General features: G+C 36.9%; 2 protein-coding genes across 2 annotated transcripts; both read right to left on the bottom strand.

The window, feature by feature from the left end:
- Positions 1–5,764: 5,764 nt before the first annotated feature.
- On the bottom strand, positions 5,765–6,206 carry LOC105823473 (keratin-associated protein 3-3). Its single transcript, XM_012660684.1, has one exon. The coding sequence runs from the start codon at positions 6,125–6,127 to the stop codon at positions 5,831–5,833; it is 297 nt and encodes a 98-aa protein (XP_012516138.1). The 5' UTR covers positions 6,128–6,206; the 3' UTR covers positions 5,765–5,830.
- Positions 6,207–12,642: 6,436 nt separating this feature from the next.
- Positions 12,643–12,939, bottom strand: LOC105823482 (keratin-associated protein 3-3). The gene has a single exon (XM_012660696.1). The coding sequence runs from the start codon at positions 12,937–12,939 to the stop codon at positions 12,643–12,645; it is 297 nt and encodes a 98-aa protein (XP_012516150.1).
- Positions 12,940–16,982: the final 4,043 nt, after the last annotated feature.

Raw genomic sequence — 16,982 nt, 5'->3', positions numbered from 1 at the left:
TAACTGTAAAATGTTGGTTACTGGTTATTGTATATATACAGAAGATATGGCTATTTATTTTGGTCTTAATTAATTATGTAGTGTCGTATAGTGACTTATAGCTATAGTTCCCATCTTAGAATATGGAAATAGCCCAGAATTTATGTCTATAGCATATCATCTTCAGAAGAAAGGAACATTGTTAATAGAGGGAAACAGATGCCATGAAAGGCCATGATAAAAAGATACGGCTGTTTTATTTGATAATTATAGAGTCATTTAATATGCTCTTATCTCAGAACATCCACCTACTGCTGCTGTATTTTTTTCCAAAATACAAGCCTATTTTTTGTTCCTCTCCACTTATGAAGTCCAAACTTCCTACCTTGGCAAATATGACCTTCCTTCATCTGGTGCCAATCTATTTTTCTAGGCTCCCTTCCCGGATACTCTTTCTCACAAACCCCAGCTCCAGCCACCCCCTAAGCTTTGCAGATACTGTTTTCAATGCTCTGTTCCCACCCTTTTCCTGGATGAACTCACGTCAAGACTCAGCTGAAATGTCACTCAACTGCCTCATGTTGAGATGGGGGCTCTTCCTAAGCACTTTGCACATACCTCCCCTTTAGCGGTTGTCACATTGCTTTTAAAATTTGTATGCATTTTTATGTTTCTCAATTTTTTTTGATAATGTCCCCTTTAAGACAAGTGTACCTTATTTGTCTTCTTGGCCCTAGCTCATTGGATACAATATAATATAATATAAGAGGTTCTTAATAAATGTTTGCTAAAAATATGTCCACTCTGCTTAATAGAGGCTTCTGTTTGGATACATGATGCTTTTTGTTTTTTTATTTTTATTTCAGGATATTATGGGGGTACAAATATTTTGGTTACATATGTTGCCTTTGCCTCACCCAAGCCAGGGCTGAAAGTGTGCCCTTCTCCCATACAGGGCTCATTGTATCCATTAGTTGTGAGTTTACCCTCTAACCCCCATACCTGACCAGCACCCAGTGAATATTATTACCACGTGAGCACCTTAGTGTTGATCAGTTTTGATAAAAGCCATTCTCACTGGAGTTGTGATATCTCATTGTGGTTTTGATTTGCATTTCCCTAATGGTTAGAGATGTTGACCATTTTCTCATGTTTGTTGGTCATTAGTCTGTCTTCTTTTGAAAAGTTTCTGTTCATGTACTTTGCCCACTTTTTAATGGGGTTGTTTGATTTTTTTTCTTGCCAATTCTCCTGAGTTCTACATAGATTCTAGTTATCGGTCCTTTATTGGATATGTAGCATGTGAATATTTTCTCCCATTCTGTAGGTTGTCTGTTTGCTCTTGTGATAGTTTCCTTAGCTGTGCAGAAGCTTTTTAATTTGATTGGGTCCCCTTTATTTATTTTTGTTGTTGCTCTGATTGCCTTGGGGGTCTTCTTTATAAATTCTTTCCCTAGGCTGATGTCTATAAGAGTTTTTCCAACATTTTCTTCTAGAATTCTTATAGTTTCATGCCTTAGGTTTAAGTCTGTTGTCCACCATGAGTTGATTTTTGTGAGAGGTGAGAGGTGCAGATCCTGTTTCAGTCTTCTACATGTGGCTATGGCTATCCAATTTTCCCAGCACCATTTATTGTATAAGGATTCTTTTCCCCAGTGTATGTTTTTGTCTGCTTTGTCGAAGATTAGGTAGCTGTATGAGGATGGTTTTATATCTGGGTTCTCAGTTCTGTTCCATTGGTCTGTCTCTGTTCTTGTGCTGGTACCATGCAGTTTTAGTTACTATAGCCTTGTAGTATAGCTTGAAGTCTGGTAAATTGATACCTCCCAATTTGGTATTTTTGGTTCATTTCTTTTTTCTTTCTCATCTTCTTTTGAGCTAATAAAATATTCTACTTTATATTCTATATTAGATTTATAGCTTTTAATAGGTTTTCTGGGGCAGAGCGAGTCCCATCAGGATTATAATATGCATCCTTAAATTATTACAGTCCACTTGGAATTAATATTGTACCACCTTATGTAAAATATGAGAACCTTATAACAGTAGAATTCTATTTACCCCTTTCTGTTCTTTGTGCTATTATTGTCAAATAGCTTACCTCTACATACATAAACCCCTAATACAATTGTTTTTGCTTTAAACAGTTATTTGTCTTTTAGGATATTAAGAAAAGAAAAAAGAGAAAGTCTCATATTTTACCCACATATTTACCATTTTTTAGTGTTCTTTTTTCCTTCCTAAAGGTCTGAGATTTCATTTGGTATAATTATTCTTTTAAATATATTATTTTTTTATTGTGGCACAACCCATATAACATAAAATCTACCATTTTAACCATTTGTAAATATAATTCAGTACACAGCACTCAAGTGCTGTGCAGCCATCACTACCTCTGTCTCCATAATTCTTTTCATCTTGTAAAACTGAAACTCTGTACTCTCCCCTGCCCCATCTCTTGGAAAGCACTGTTCTTTTTTCTGTCTCTATGATTTCAACTATGCTTAACTTTACCTTATATAAGTGGAATCATATAGCATTTGCCTTTTTTGTGACTGGTTTATTTCACTTAGCATAATATCCTCAAGGCTCATCCATGTTGGGGCATATGCAGAATTTCCATCCTTTTTAAGGCTGAATAATATTCCATTGTATGCATATACCATATTTGCTTGTCCATTTATCTGTCTATGAATGATTGGGTTTTTTCCACGTTTTAGCTATTGCAAATAATGCTGCTGTGAATATAAGTGTACAAATATCTTTTAGAGATCCTGCTTTTATTCTTTTGGATATATACCCAGAAGTAGAATTGCTGGATCATATAGTAATTCTATTTCTAATTTTTTGAGGAATGGTCATACTGTTTTCCACAGTAACTGTACCATTTTGCCTTACCACAAGCAATGCATGAGGGCTCCTATTTCTTCACATTTTTTTTTTATGGTAGACATCCTAATGGGTGTGAAATGGTATCTTATTGTAGTTTTGTTTTGCATTTCTCTTATAAGTTATGTTGAGCATCTTTTCATGTGCTTCTTGGCCATTTGTGTATCTTTTTGAAATACCTTTTCATGTTCTTTGCTCATTTTTGAACTGGGTTGTTTGTTTTTTTGTTGTTGAGGTATAATTACTCTTAAACCAACAGAACTTCCTTTAGTGTGTCTTATAGTGTAGGTACTTGGGCAACACTTTTAAAATCAGCTTTATTTATCTGAATATATTTTCATTTTTTCTTCAGTTTCTAAGGTTGTTTTGCTGACTGTAGAATCCAGTTTGATGCCTTTTTTCCTTCCCTTCAGAACCTTAAAAATGAGGTTTGATTAACCTCCATTTTATCTGAATAGAATTCAGACATCCATTTTATCTTTGCTGCTTTGTATTTGATGATGTGTGTTTTTTCTTATTATTTCTTTTAAGATACTCTACTGATCTTTATTATTCAACAGTTTGACTATGATATGTGTAGGTGTCGTGTGCACATATGTGTGTGTTTGTGTGTGTGTGTGTTTAGGTTGCATTTACTCTGCTTAGAATTTCTGGAAATTTTTGAATCTGCAGGTTAATAAAATATGTCACCAAATTTGGAAAATTTTCAGCTCCCCAATTTTTCTTCCTCATTCTCTCATTCCTCTCATTCTGAGATTCCAATTTCATGTATATTGGACTACTTGGTACTGTCCCAAAGGCTGCTTGACTTCTTTTCATTTTTTTTCAATCTTTTTTCCCCTTCTCTATGCTTTAGTTTTGATAATTTTGATTTATCTTAACATCACTTTGATCTATCTTAATTCACTGACCTCTACCATAATTTGCAGTATCTAATCTGCTATTAAGCCCATCTATTGAATTCTTTATTTCAGACATTATACACTTTAGTTCTAGAATTTTTATTTGTTTCTCTCTAATTTAAATAATTTAAATTTACTTTATTATTTTAAATAAAATAAAAGTTTAAAATTTCACTTTTCTGGCGAGATCCCTTATGTTTTCCACCATTCTTCTTTCACATCTTCCTAATCTTTTCCTTTAAATGCATCAAAATATTTATAACAACTGTTTGAAGATCCTTGTTTACTAATTCTAACATCTATGTACCTCTGGCACTTTTTTCATTGGCTGCTTTTTCTCTTGGTTATGGATGACATTTTCCTGCTTCTTCATATGTCTGATAATTTTTTATTATATGCTCTTCATCTCGGTTGATAGGTTTTAGGAAATCTTGATTATCTTACAGAGCTTTGAGTGTCCAGTTTTGTTCTGACCAGAAGTCACTAGCAGCATCTCTTTATTATCTCAGGCTTGGTTTCAGACTCTGAAAGGGTGGGTATAATTTGGTGTGTTCCTCAATCCAGGTTGTGATGCTTACTCTTTTAGTGTGCCCTTTCTGGAATATCAGTTGAATGTGTGAGGTGCTCAGGCCAGAAATTCAATGTCTTATTAGCAAATTTTAACCTTTAGGATTTCTTTTCAGCTTCTAATCACCCCAGAAGCCAATCTCCACTATGCCCCATGGAATTTCATGCCACATACATGCAACTCAGCCCTCCACAAGTCCTTAAGAAGAAGCTTTACACAGACTTCCATACCTATCCACACACATTTTCTTCCTCCCTGAACAGCTGTCCTAACTCCATTTGGAGGTGCCACTGGTGCCTCAAACTTGGCATGTCTAGAGCAGAACACAGGATTTCCATCTCAAATTCTCTCCTTCTGCTCTGCTCCCATGCTCCGTTGGTGACAAAACCCCACTGTCTAGTCTCTCTTCCATACCTTCTTCTCCTCCACATCCCTTTGATGACCAGCTCAAGTCAATTTTGTCTTTGACTATGTTTCCCCACTTCATCCCTATGGCAACAATCTTAATTGTTCTCAACTTTATGGTCCCACAACACTTTACTAATGCTGCTAGTAGAATACTTACTGTGTTTTTTTAATTATAATATAGCAACTGGCATTAAATAAATAATTGTTAACTGTATGAAGGAATGAATGGGTATTGTGTTTGTATCCTCCCCACCTGCCAGATGGTCAGCTCATTTTCAGCAGAGACAATAAAACACAGGACACACAATATTTAATAAATGTTAGTTCAGTAAAGAATGATATTATTATGTTATACATTTTTTCATAAGCAGACCAGGTCATATGGATTAGTTTATATGTTTTGTCATATTTGGTCTTTGGGTCATGTTCAGCATTTCCCAACCTATCTTAAGCCATTTTTTTGGAGAACAAATCAGAGAAAGTCCACTTCTAAGTATGCTCATATACTGGACCATCTTATATGCAAGGCCATTTAGTTTTCTTAAAATTGCAAAATAAACAAAAACAGGAAATATTTGTCTGTACTGCTACCCTTTTAAGTTTTACTGCTGTTCCAAGTTTTTCTTAAAATGCCAACATTCAGAGTTATGACACACATTTAATGAATTCACAGAAATAAGCATAAGGAAGAGTAGACATTTGTGCTATGCCAGAGATATAACATTTATTAAGATGACCATAAAGAACTTCCTCAGTTTCCAGAAAGATACCACCCAAGACTGGAAAGAAAATTTCCGAAGCACCCAAAGAAAGATACACTTTAATATGAAGGAATCAAATAACTTTGGGAAGCCTGTAGGCATCCACCTATTCAAACCGCACTTGGTTACAGGTAGCAGCTACATGGTCATTGAAAGTCTCTAGGTTTATTTATTTTTTTTTATGGGTGGGGTTGCCAGTGATACTGCCACCCCTTTCCAACTTCTAAACCATAGTAAATTAGTTGCAGGTGCTGAGACAGGCGAACGCTAAAGCTTCTGGGTTGATTCTTTCATTATCAGGCTCTGGGCAAAGCAGCCATGGATCAGCAGCATCTTGGGACGCAGGGCTCACTGCAGGGCTGAGTGAAGGTCGTGAGGTTGAGGGTCTCCAGGCCTGGGGTGGGCTGGCAGGAGTTGAGCAGGAAGCAGGAGGGCACACAGGGCTGAGGGATGTGGCAGGGTGGGGGGCAGTTGTCACAGCAGGTTGGCTCCAGTAACCAAACTGTGTGAGGGCAGGTGCTGGGCAGGCAGACTCCGCACCGGCAGCATTTTTCAGAGGAGCAGATGGTGGTGGCGGGTGCGGTGGGGACGCTGCAGCAGCGGGTGACACAGCAAGCCATGGCGTTGGGAGTCTGTGGTTTGTATTGGTTTGACTGAAAAGAAAGAGGTGGCTTCTGAAGTGTGAATGTCTCTCCTTGCTCTGGGCTCTTATATACCCTCTCCAGTGGGTGTTGGAGCAGCCTGAAGGCTTCTTTCCTGGTTCTTGTTTATGTTAGTGTACCCATTATCCTTAATTGGTTTGACATTTAGATGCCTGTAAAGAGTCTCTATTTTCCTAATTAACTTTTATTTGAGTTCATTGCTAAATCTGAACTGATTACTCTTGCTATTTGTCACTGGAGCACAAACTTTATGAGGTCCCACCAAAGGCTTCTGCGATTATAATTCCAACACCAGCCCTGCTGGGGATTACTGCATGACAGCAGATCTGTAATATGTGGGTCTTCTCCCCACTGTGGTTCAGTTTTTTTTTTAATTTCAGCATATTATGGGGGTACAGATGTTTAGGTTACGTATGTTGCCCTTGCCCCCTCCCCCCACCAAGTCTGAGCTTCAAGCGTGTCCATCCCCCGGATGGTGCGCATCGCACTCTTTGTGTATGCATATCCTGTCCCCTCCTTCCCCCTCCCCCTCCCCCCTGTCGGACATCCAATAGATGTTATTCTTATATGTGCACTTATGTGTTGATCAGTTAATACCAATTTGATGGTGAGTACATGTGGTGCTTGTTTTTCCATTCTAGGGATACTTCACTTAGTAGAATGTGTTCCAGCTCTATCCAGGAGTATACAAGAGGTGCTATATCACCATTGTTTCTTAAAGCTGAATAGTACTTCATGGTATACATATACCACATTATTAATCCACTCATGTATTGATGGACACTTGGGTTGTTTCCACATCTTTGCAATTGTGAATTGTGCTGCTATAAACATTCGGGTGCAGGTGTCTTTTTCATAGAGCGACTTTTGTTCTTTTGGGTAGATGCCCAGTAATGGGATTGCTGGATCAAATGTATCTCTTTGGGGTATGCTCTACTTGTATCTCTTTAAGGTATCTCCATATTGCTTTCCACAGAGGTTGCACTTGTGGTTCAGTTTTTATTCTCTTTATCTTTCTCTGTACCAGTTTGTCTGATAAAGTATTTTTGTTTTAAAGAGTTGAACTTAATTTTAGTGACTTGCTTTGAGCTCTGAGGCTTTTGAAGATCAAAATTACATTAATGTGGAGATACAATGTTTGAGAAATATGGGCAAACTTTTAAAAAACACTTACTATTCCGGTTTGTACTATAAGATATTATATATTTACATTAAACGTTTGGAAAATAAAGTGTAAAGAAAACAACTTGTCTATAATCTTATCACCAAGAGAAATTCCCTGTTAATATTATATATGTATTTCCCTTTAGTAATTTTTGTATACATTCATTTACCATTTTATTACATTACTGGAATAATATTGTACAGAGGTTCTGTAATGTGCATTTTTACTTACACATATATATTTTCATTATTTTGTATTTTTAAGTATATTTGATAATGTTACTTTTAATATTTCATACTATTTATCATATCCTTGCACTCCTGAGTTACTTAAAAATTTCATATTATTAAGCATTTCGGTTATTTTCAACTTTTCTCTATGATCATTGTGACAATAGGCAGCACCTATGTATATAAATCTTTGTACACATTTCTGATTATTTCAGAAACAGAAATAATTATTGGGTATAATTATAGGGGCAAATGTCAATGTTCAATATTTTTAAGGCCTTTGACATTTATTGCCATACTGATCTCCAGAGTGGTTCTATTTATTTTTTTCAGTGATCTATTTCCTCCAGCTGTGTTTGATTAAGAATTCCCGTTTTCCTATACCTTTGATGGATATTTTATTTAAAAAGTGTTTTCCAATTTGATGGGTATAAAACAAAAAAATTCAGTATTGTGTTTGTATTTGTTTTATAACTACTAATGTTAAAATATTCTCTCGTCTGTGTATTGGCCAATTATCTTTCTACTGAGAACAGGCTTGCTTTGTTTCCTTCATTGCTAATTGTGTACAAATTGAATTTTTAGCTATGTCTACATAGACTAAGTAAAGGAATAACCTAAGGCCACAATACTAAAAATCAAGTAAAATTGCTACCAAGGGAAAGTAAAGTTGTAAGCCTGAAATGGATTAATCTGTTGACATTTGATTTTATTCTCTCTCTCTCTTTTTTACATTGTATTGCATTATTTCCCCCACAAATCAAATGTAGCTATGGTAGGAAAGACCTGGATTCTAGTTCCTGTACACCATTTAGACTTCAGGCATAATTCAGCATTCAAGAAGGAGCACAGGGTGGGCTCCTAGCTAATATCCTTACACCTCCAACCATTTCCACTCGGCATGGCCTCCTTCAGCCTGCAAGCCATGGTTCTTCTCACAGTCTTCCTAATTCCTCCTTTAAGTTACCTGTATATCAGTGCGTGATGGTGGGCACATCTGTATGTGTTTTGGGAAGGGAGATTTGGAATCAAGAGGACACCCTGAGGAGTCACAAGAGCTCTTTACTGCTCCCAGGGGTGCTGGTTACCTCCCTTGCTATGGCAAGTAAGTCCATTTTGGGGGTCTCATCCTCTCATCCTTCTTCTCTGTAAAATAAAGGTAATAATATCTACATTCTTCCATTCAGAAGATTATTGTGAAGTTCATGATAAAAAGAGTTAAAATCCATGGATAACCATAAAGTTCTATGCAAATATAAATTACTATCATTATCGAAGTAAGTTGCAGATCAAATTCAAGACAAGGTAAAGATCAGAGAAACGTAGTGAAAAAAAGAAAAAAAAAGAGCTGAAGGGTAAGTAAGAGAGCAGCCTTTTAGAAAAGAGCAAACATTGATCTTAGACATTCACATCAATAAATAAGTGTTAAGGTTTTACCTGTAATTAGAGAAAGTGGCTGGTGCATAAATTAATAAATTTAAAAATTTGAAAAAGTTCTCGATGGCTCTGCTTGAAAAAAGAGGATTCATAACATCTGCTGGTGTCCCTGGACGTTCCCTAGATTTATCTTTGCATGCATACCTGCCAAACGGTGCACCCTGTAACTTTGAATTCATTAATATCTCACTTGTTATATTATTTTTTTGTTCTTTTTTTTATTTTTTCCCCATTTATCTTAACTCTGTATCACTCATTATTTTAAAAAACAATTCAATAGACATTTATTGAGCAGTTACCATATGCCAGGCACTGTACTAAATGTTGGACATACAACAGTGAACAAAGTAGGCATCACCCTGCCCTCATGGAATTTATAATCTAGTGGAAGGGTTTATCACACACACAATATATTATACATTGCTGCTATGATATAATAGGAAGGACAAAGATTAGATTCTAAGATAAATAAATAAATAAATAGAAATTGTGTTTGACATTTTAAGGAAACATTACAAATAAAAAAATGGCCTGCAGACCCTATCCTCACAATTAGAATTTCATGTCAGAAAGATATCAGTCTCTTATCTAGAAAGCAGTATTACTTTGAGTTCACCTTAAAAGTTTAAAGAAATTGTTGCTGTTTATGTAGGATGTCATGTTTCTCTAATTATAAATAAGACTCGAGGTTACAGATTAGAAACAGGTATAAAGTAAGAAGTTTATGATAGTAAACTCTTCTCTTTTATTGACAAGGCTTACAGTACTTTATTAAAATTTATTTTCTGTGCAGTGATGTAAGAGAACTGGCGATTACTCTCCTTTGTTTACAATTGAATATAGTCCTAGAGAGGTGAGATAATTTGCCTTAGACAGCCTGGGGACTGATGCGTTAACAACTAAATATAGGACCTATTGGGACTGAGCTACCTTTTATGTGGTTAAAAATGGAAGTTCAAACTATGCGTCAGAGATACTAAACGTTTTATTTTTAAACACATAGGATATTTTTTTCCTTTAAGCCAATGCAGGAAAAACATGGTGATTCTTTTTTTGTTGTTTTTTTTCTTTTTTTTTAATTTCAGCATATTATGGGGGTACAGATGTTTAGGTTACATATGTTGCTCTTGCTCCCCCTCCCCCCCAAGTCCGAGTTTCAAGTGTGTCCATCCCTCGGATGGTGCACTCTTTGTGTATGCATATACCCGTCCTCTCCTCCTCCTTCCCCCCTCCCCCCGTCCGACATCCAATAGATGTTATTCTTATATGTGCACTTATGTGTTGATCAGTTAATACCAATTTGATGGTGAGTACATGTGGTGCTTGTTTTTCCATTCTTGGGATACTTCACTTAGTAGAATGCGTTCCAGCTCTTGATGAGATGGTAGATTTTCCAAGTGCTAAAAATCTAGACTCATGTCACACACATGCATCTAAGGACTTGCCTGGCTTTAATTGCACCTTTCTGTGGTCAATGGGGGTATCTGGGCCAGTGAAGATGTAAATCAAGTATTGATAATGAAAAGAAACAGAAGAAAAATATGATTGTGTTCGTCTCTTGCTTCAAATCTTTCATTGCTTTGAGTTTTTAATCCAAGCCCCTTTGCTTTGGGGACCTCCCACTTCAGGGTCTTTGTATTTCTCTCTTCTTTCCCTCACTCTCTTCTCCCCATCTTCAATGCATCCTCCACTCCACTCATTCCCAGCTACTTCCTGTGGTTGACGTAGGCCAAGCGCTCAATGACTATTTCTCATCCCTGACACTGAATCACCGAATCTGGGTTTTAGTTACTCTTCCTGCATGCTTGCATGGCATGCTGCCCACCCCACAGGCATAGCAGGAACCATGCAGCGCTGTAGTTATTTCATATGACATATATAATACACATATATGGTGATTATAATAACTCGTCTGTCTCCTTTGCCAGATTTGAGAGTGACTGAAGGGCACTTGAGGTCATAACATGTCTTTTATCTTCATATCTCTAGCACAAATATGGTGCCTGACACAGGGGAAACACTCAGAAAATACTGGTGAAATGATGAGTAAATGGACTAAATTTCTTGTCGACAGTGTCCTAGATTGTGTCCCATCTACCCCATCGTTGCTAAGTTCTGTTCCTGCAAAGCTGAACTGCTAATAAGCCTGTGGGATCCTCTGAGAAATTTCTTTCTGGAGAGACTGACAGGTGCATCAAGGACATTTAAAAACATGTTTGTTTAAAAGCATTTGCTTCTCCCCTTCCTTGCCCTACCTTTTTTTTTCTTCACATGCACTCTTTTGATGTTATTTCAGTGCTTTTCCAGATTTATACTTGTGACTTTATATATGTATTGTATGTGTGTATATTTATGTGTTATGTATGTATTGCCTATATAACATATATTACGTATGTGTACATATTCTCTCTAGGCTTGGAAAGATAATCTGCATGAGATAAAATGAAGTAGGTTGATAAGATTAAGTAAAATTAAGTAATGAATTAAATGATGTTTAATCAGAGTTTTAGCTCCCGTCACCTGAAAAGTATTAGCATTCTGTTGATTGCTGGGATAGAGCTTCTGTGCTGAGTATGGTTCCCAGTAGAGATATGTTCCTAGTGCCTTTTTACTTGGGTTGACCACTTTGATTTCTCTCTAAGGGAAAATTAAGTCAAGTTAGGTAGTCCCATTAAATGACTCAGATTTTAGAATTAAGTATTAATATCTTCCAATTTTAAACTATGAGCCAATATACTCTTTTTTTCTATTTTAATTGGATGTGAATTTTGTTAGAGAATCTTGCACTTTTTATTTCTCTTGCATATTTGAAGTTAATGTCATAACTGTGTTCATTTAGCTCTGGCTCTATTAGCATCAGAGGCCCTGTGATGTGGTGGAAAGAGCTGGGCTTTAGAGTGAGACATATAAGAGACTCAATTTTGGTTTTCTTAGTAACTAACTTTATGATTTTGAGAATGTCGAATAACTCCTAAAGCTTCATTTTTTCCCCATCTGTTAGTGCTGTTTTAAGGATTAAACGAATGATTCACCTAGCATAGAGTAGGTAAATAAATGTTGGCTGGTCCCAGATTGTATTTGTCTGAGGAAGAGGAGAGAAGAGAACGTGAACATAAAAGATAATCAATGAAACGTTAGCAAGCCATGTTGTTAGCAAGAATGTTAGTCATTCCTCCAATAGATTATCTTTTAAAAAATTAAAATAATCATCTTATCTTTATCTTTTTAAAATGGATGAAATATACCGAAAGTGCTAACATAAACAGAGAACACATCTTGCCAGAGAAATACAGTTTATTGTAAAACCCATCAAGAAATTCTTTTGCCTCTATGGAAATACCCAATATAAGAAATGAGATCTGGGAAGTAACATGACCAAGAAAATATAGCCTGAAGTCTTAAAGATTTCAATAGTTTTTTGATAATAGAAGACATTCGCCTGGCCAAGTGAACCAGATGGTTATTCAGCCAAATAACCATATAAAATTTTCATTTTTTTTTTTCCTATTAGAGTCAAGGGTAAAATTCTCATATCTGGGCCATCTGGTCTACCTTAACATCTGATAAACTACTGAGGCAAAATACTGGATAGACAGCTTCTGGGTTCTTCATTGTCAGGCACTGGGCAAAGCAGCCATGGATCAGCAGCATCTTGGGACACAGGGCTCACTGCAGGGCTGAGTGAAGGTCGTGAGGTTGAGGGTCTCCAGGCCTGGGGTGGGCTGGCAGGAGTTGAGCAGGAAGCAGGAGGGCACACAGGGCTGAGGGATGTGGCAGGGTGGGGGGCAGTTGTCACAGCAGGTTGGCTCCAGTAACCAAACTGTGTGAGGGCAGGTGCTGGGCAGGCAGACTCCGCACCGGCAGCATTTTTCAGAGGAGCAGATGGTGGTGGCGGGTGCGGTGGGGACGCTGCAGCAGCGGGTGACACAGCAAGCCATGACGTTGGGTGTCTGGTTTGCTTTTGGTTTCTTAGAAAGATGAGGTTTCCGAGGTACAAAGGTCTTCTCTCTCTTTGGGGCTCTTATATACCCTCCCCAGTGGGTGTTGGTCCAACCAGAAGGCTTCCTGTCCTTATTTTTGTTTATGGGATTCCTTTTTCACTAAGATTCTCTAATCAGCTTGGCATTTACTTGTCCATTAAGAGTTCCTGCTCTTATTAAATTAATCATGTTTTTGACTCATTGACTTGTCATTTTTGTCATAAGAACATCACATTTTGTCTTCACAGGGTTTCGGCATGCCATACCTTACACGAATTATGGGTAATAAGCCCAAATGACAATTCAGCTATAATTTCAGAGGCTAAAATTGTCTTGTTTTTCCCCCTTAATTTTAAATAATATGGGTAAAAGGACATTATTTCTAATTATTAATTTCAGAACAAGCAACTCAAATAATTAACTGGACTATTTTTAACTCAATATAGTCAACAAGGATATGGTTATTTACAGATGAATGTTTCATATGACTGTATGCCTCTCAGACGTATATGCATTATTTATTGATGATATAATTCAGGTTATATTGAGCAACCAAGGTGATAGAATGGTATAGGATGAAACCCTTTTCATTGTATTTAGTAAGTCTATAGGGAATTTACAGAGTTTGTATTGCTCTATGGGTTTTTTTTTCTATGAAGTGTATTCTCAAAGTTATGCCAATCTTGTAGTGAGTCAAAGTACAAATTCACTGAATCAAAAGATCTGCCCAGTTGCTGTCCTTTGTTGAATGTATCATTAAAAGAAAACCACTTCAGCCTTCATTCATTTTCACAAATAAATAAAATTCTAAAATAAGATGAAGTGGGAATTGAAGGAGAAATGATAAGATTCACAGAATAACTGGATTTTGGAAGGGGATCTTGTCCAGTGCTATTTAGAACAATGGCCATTTGTAGAAATCAGTTTTTTACTGACTTCCTCCTTTGCATGTTCATTTGTTTTCATATCTTGGATGTTCAGCTGGATTGTAAATTCCTCTGAGGAATGCCTTACACAACAGCCTTCGCCTCAACTGGCCTTGATTTGTAAATTGGCAGATGAAGATGTTGAACTAGATAATCTCCAATGTGTAATCTTCTGTGATTCCAACATCTCCCCACACCTCCTCATGGTTGGCACAAGTCCATTCAGATGGAATTTGTTGATTGTTGAATATACACAAAGTACAGATTCCTTGGTAGGTTGTTTCTGAGGGGACATTACCAAAAACCAATATGATCTTTTCAAAAGAGAAGAAAGCTGAGTAAAACAAATCAGTGAAAAATACTAAATGTCATTGGTAAATAAGCCTCATACATTATATGTAGGAAGAACCTTCCATTTAATAACCTTAAAAGAGGATAGTTAGTTTAATTTTTGCTTAAGTATTGATATTTACTTGTCATTATTATTATTATTTTTAGAAACAACCTTTAAGTCATTTTCATGAGCAGGAATTTACAACAAATGCCAAGGGAGTAAACATATACCTACGCCTGAATGTTGAAGAACTGAAAGAAGTAAATTCAAGTGGCCTTCCTGCTATATTGTAAAATTCAAAGTTAATGAACTAGTATCAAAATCATCAAGGAAATGTTTAGTGTTTACTTACTCGTGACTTACCAATCTCTCTCATTGTCTGTGAGCCAGAGGTTTGGGAGGTAGATGATATGAAGAAGACCCTCTATCCCATTCTCTGTATTCTCTTTGACTTCTCTTTAAAATTTATCATGAAATGTTATAGTTCAAGAGATCTACTGTACAACATGGTGACTATCATTAATAACAACATATGTGGTCTTGAAAAATGCTAAGAGAGTGGATTAAGTGTTCTCATCACAAAAAGGATAACTTTGTGAGGCAATGTATAGGTTAATCATAAAGCACATCAAATAAAAATGAAGGTTAGAGTCTGCTAGGTTCTTTATCCCGCTGTGATCTCACTCATATTGTTTCTTTGGCTTAAAATGTCCTTCACCAGTTCCCTACTTCTCAAATACTACTGATCCCTCCAACGTCAGCCAAATATCTCCTTCATGAAGAAAGTTTAGGTGATTGTTCTAGATGTTTTCATTCTTTGCTCTCATAAAATGTGCTGCCCATCCTTTCATTTCAACTTCATTTCTTTCTGCTCAATATTATATTGTAGTTGGGCACTTACATTTGTTTTCCTCACTCCTTGAAATCCTTGCAAGTGGGAATTGCATCTTAATCTCTTTTGCCTTTTTCAAGCACCTGAGACAATGCCTGAAACATAGTAGACATTTGACAAATGCTTATTGAATTGGATTCAATTACAGATTAGAATAAAAAGGTATTTATTTATTTTTATAATGGCCCTATAATAGTAACCCTTTACATAAGCAGAGTGATTCCTTTTATTTGTGAGGTGCTTTGCGGTTGTCAAAACAGTTTTACATTTAAAGCTTTAACTTAATGAGACAATGAAAACATATGGCTTGGCTCAATCTTTGGGGTTCTTTCTGTGAGTATGTTTATCTCTAACTGCCAGCATCTCTACCTCTTTAAGGACACATCTGAGTTTAGTCGGAGGCAGGAAAAAAAATAAAAATTAAAAGTAGGTGCTGACCTTGAAGTTTAAAACAATTTTAAGCCTGGAGCCTATTGTATTTTAGTGTACACACAGTTTTCTTTAGGTATCTACATATCCCTGTGAGGCCTTCTTTTGGCTATGAGATTTATGTTGATGTCATCAGAAAGTGTAATTCTGCTGGATATATTTATAGGTTCATGATGTATGTGTCAAGAGTCGTTGGGTAATTATAGCATTAAACATTGAGACAGTACGTGGTTTGGAGAGTAGTGGTGTTTGTTTAGCTTTAAAGTAAGGAGATCCATGAAAGCATTTTCCCACTTCTAATTTGAAATCATTGTTCAAAATAGGGAAAGACTTCTGCAAAACTGAAGGCACAGGGTGGGTTAAAAGATTTTCTTTCAGAGCACCTAATTAAAGGCCATTTGCTAAGCAGCCCTTAATGACTATTGAAAGTCCCTAGAGCAATGTGGGCAAGCTCTTTCAAACATCTTTGGCTAGCAGCAAGGTGGTTCACATGCACAAGGCTGGACATAGGTGGTGACAGAGGTCCTGCTCAGTCTGGGAGTCAGGTGGCAAGAGTTGAGCAGCCAGCTGGGGGGCAGGAAGGTGTCGCAGAAGGTGGACTAAAAGAAGCTGAGCTCATGCGGGCAGGTGCTGGGCAGGCAGACTCCACATTGACAGCATATGTAAGAGGAACAGATGGTGGTGGCCTGGCCAGTGTGGACACTACAGCATCCTTGGAAACAGGAATCATAGCAAGACATGGCAACAGAGGATCAGGTAGATGTTTTGTTGCAAAGGAAGGTTTTCTTTTACAAAATTGTCTTCTGTGGGTCTTTTATATCCACCTATCTCAGGGAACATGGCTTCCATCTGTCACAGTGTTGGACAGAACATCCTTGTTGTACCCATAATTCTACACAAATAACTCACTAACCTCTTGTGTATCAGCCATGGGATGTGCTTTCCTTTAGTTTTATTTGGTTGTGTTGCTTCGTTCAAACCTGCTCCCTGCTGCAGTTTCAAGATGGTGTTGGTGTAGTTCTCCACTTATTCACATGTAAACGCATCCATATCTACCCTGGATTTCCCCTTTTCTACCAACCAGAATTTCTTCTTACAAGTGATCACTGCTGAGTGTGAAGAATCAAGAGTGATTTCCCTAAGAACTAAGAAATGATCCTTCTCAAATTGTGTGCCCTTGAAATATTTGGGAAGTCAAAACCGGTGGGACTTCTTTTTTTCCTACCAGATTCACCTTGGTATCTTTGCATAGGTTCGATGGAATAAACAAATATGGAAGTTATACAACATAATCTTGTTTGAGAAGTGCAGAGCCTGTGAGGTGATTTTCTATATGATTAACTACATTATTTAGATGTGCATTTATATGGAAACATAAATAAGCTCTTAATCTTACAAATGGCTGGTTGTTTTAACGACA

This window comes from Propithecus coquereli, unplaced genomic scaffold (genome assembly GCF_000956105.1).
Source record: "Propithecus coquereli isolate 6110/MARCELLA unplaced genomic scaffold, Pcoq_1.0 Scaffold119, whole genome shotgun sequence".
NCBI lineage: Eukaryota > Metazoa > Chordata > Mammalia > Primates > Indriidae > Propithecus > Propithecus coquereli.
This window is presented reverse-complemented; position numbering and strand designations above follow the sequence as displayed.

What these genes read in the sequence shown, in the direction of transcription:
- LOC105823473 (XM_012660684.1), bottom strand. Translation starts at nt 6,127, where the DNA reads ATGGCTTGCTGTGTCACCCGCTGCTGCAGCGTCCCCACCGCACCCGCC.
- LOC105823482 (XM_012660696.1), bottom strand. Translation starts at nt 12,939, where the DNA reads ATGGCTTGCTGTGTCACCCGCTGCTGCAGCGTCCCCACCGCACCCGCC.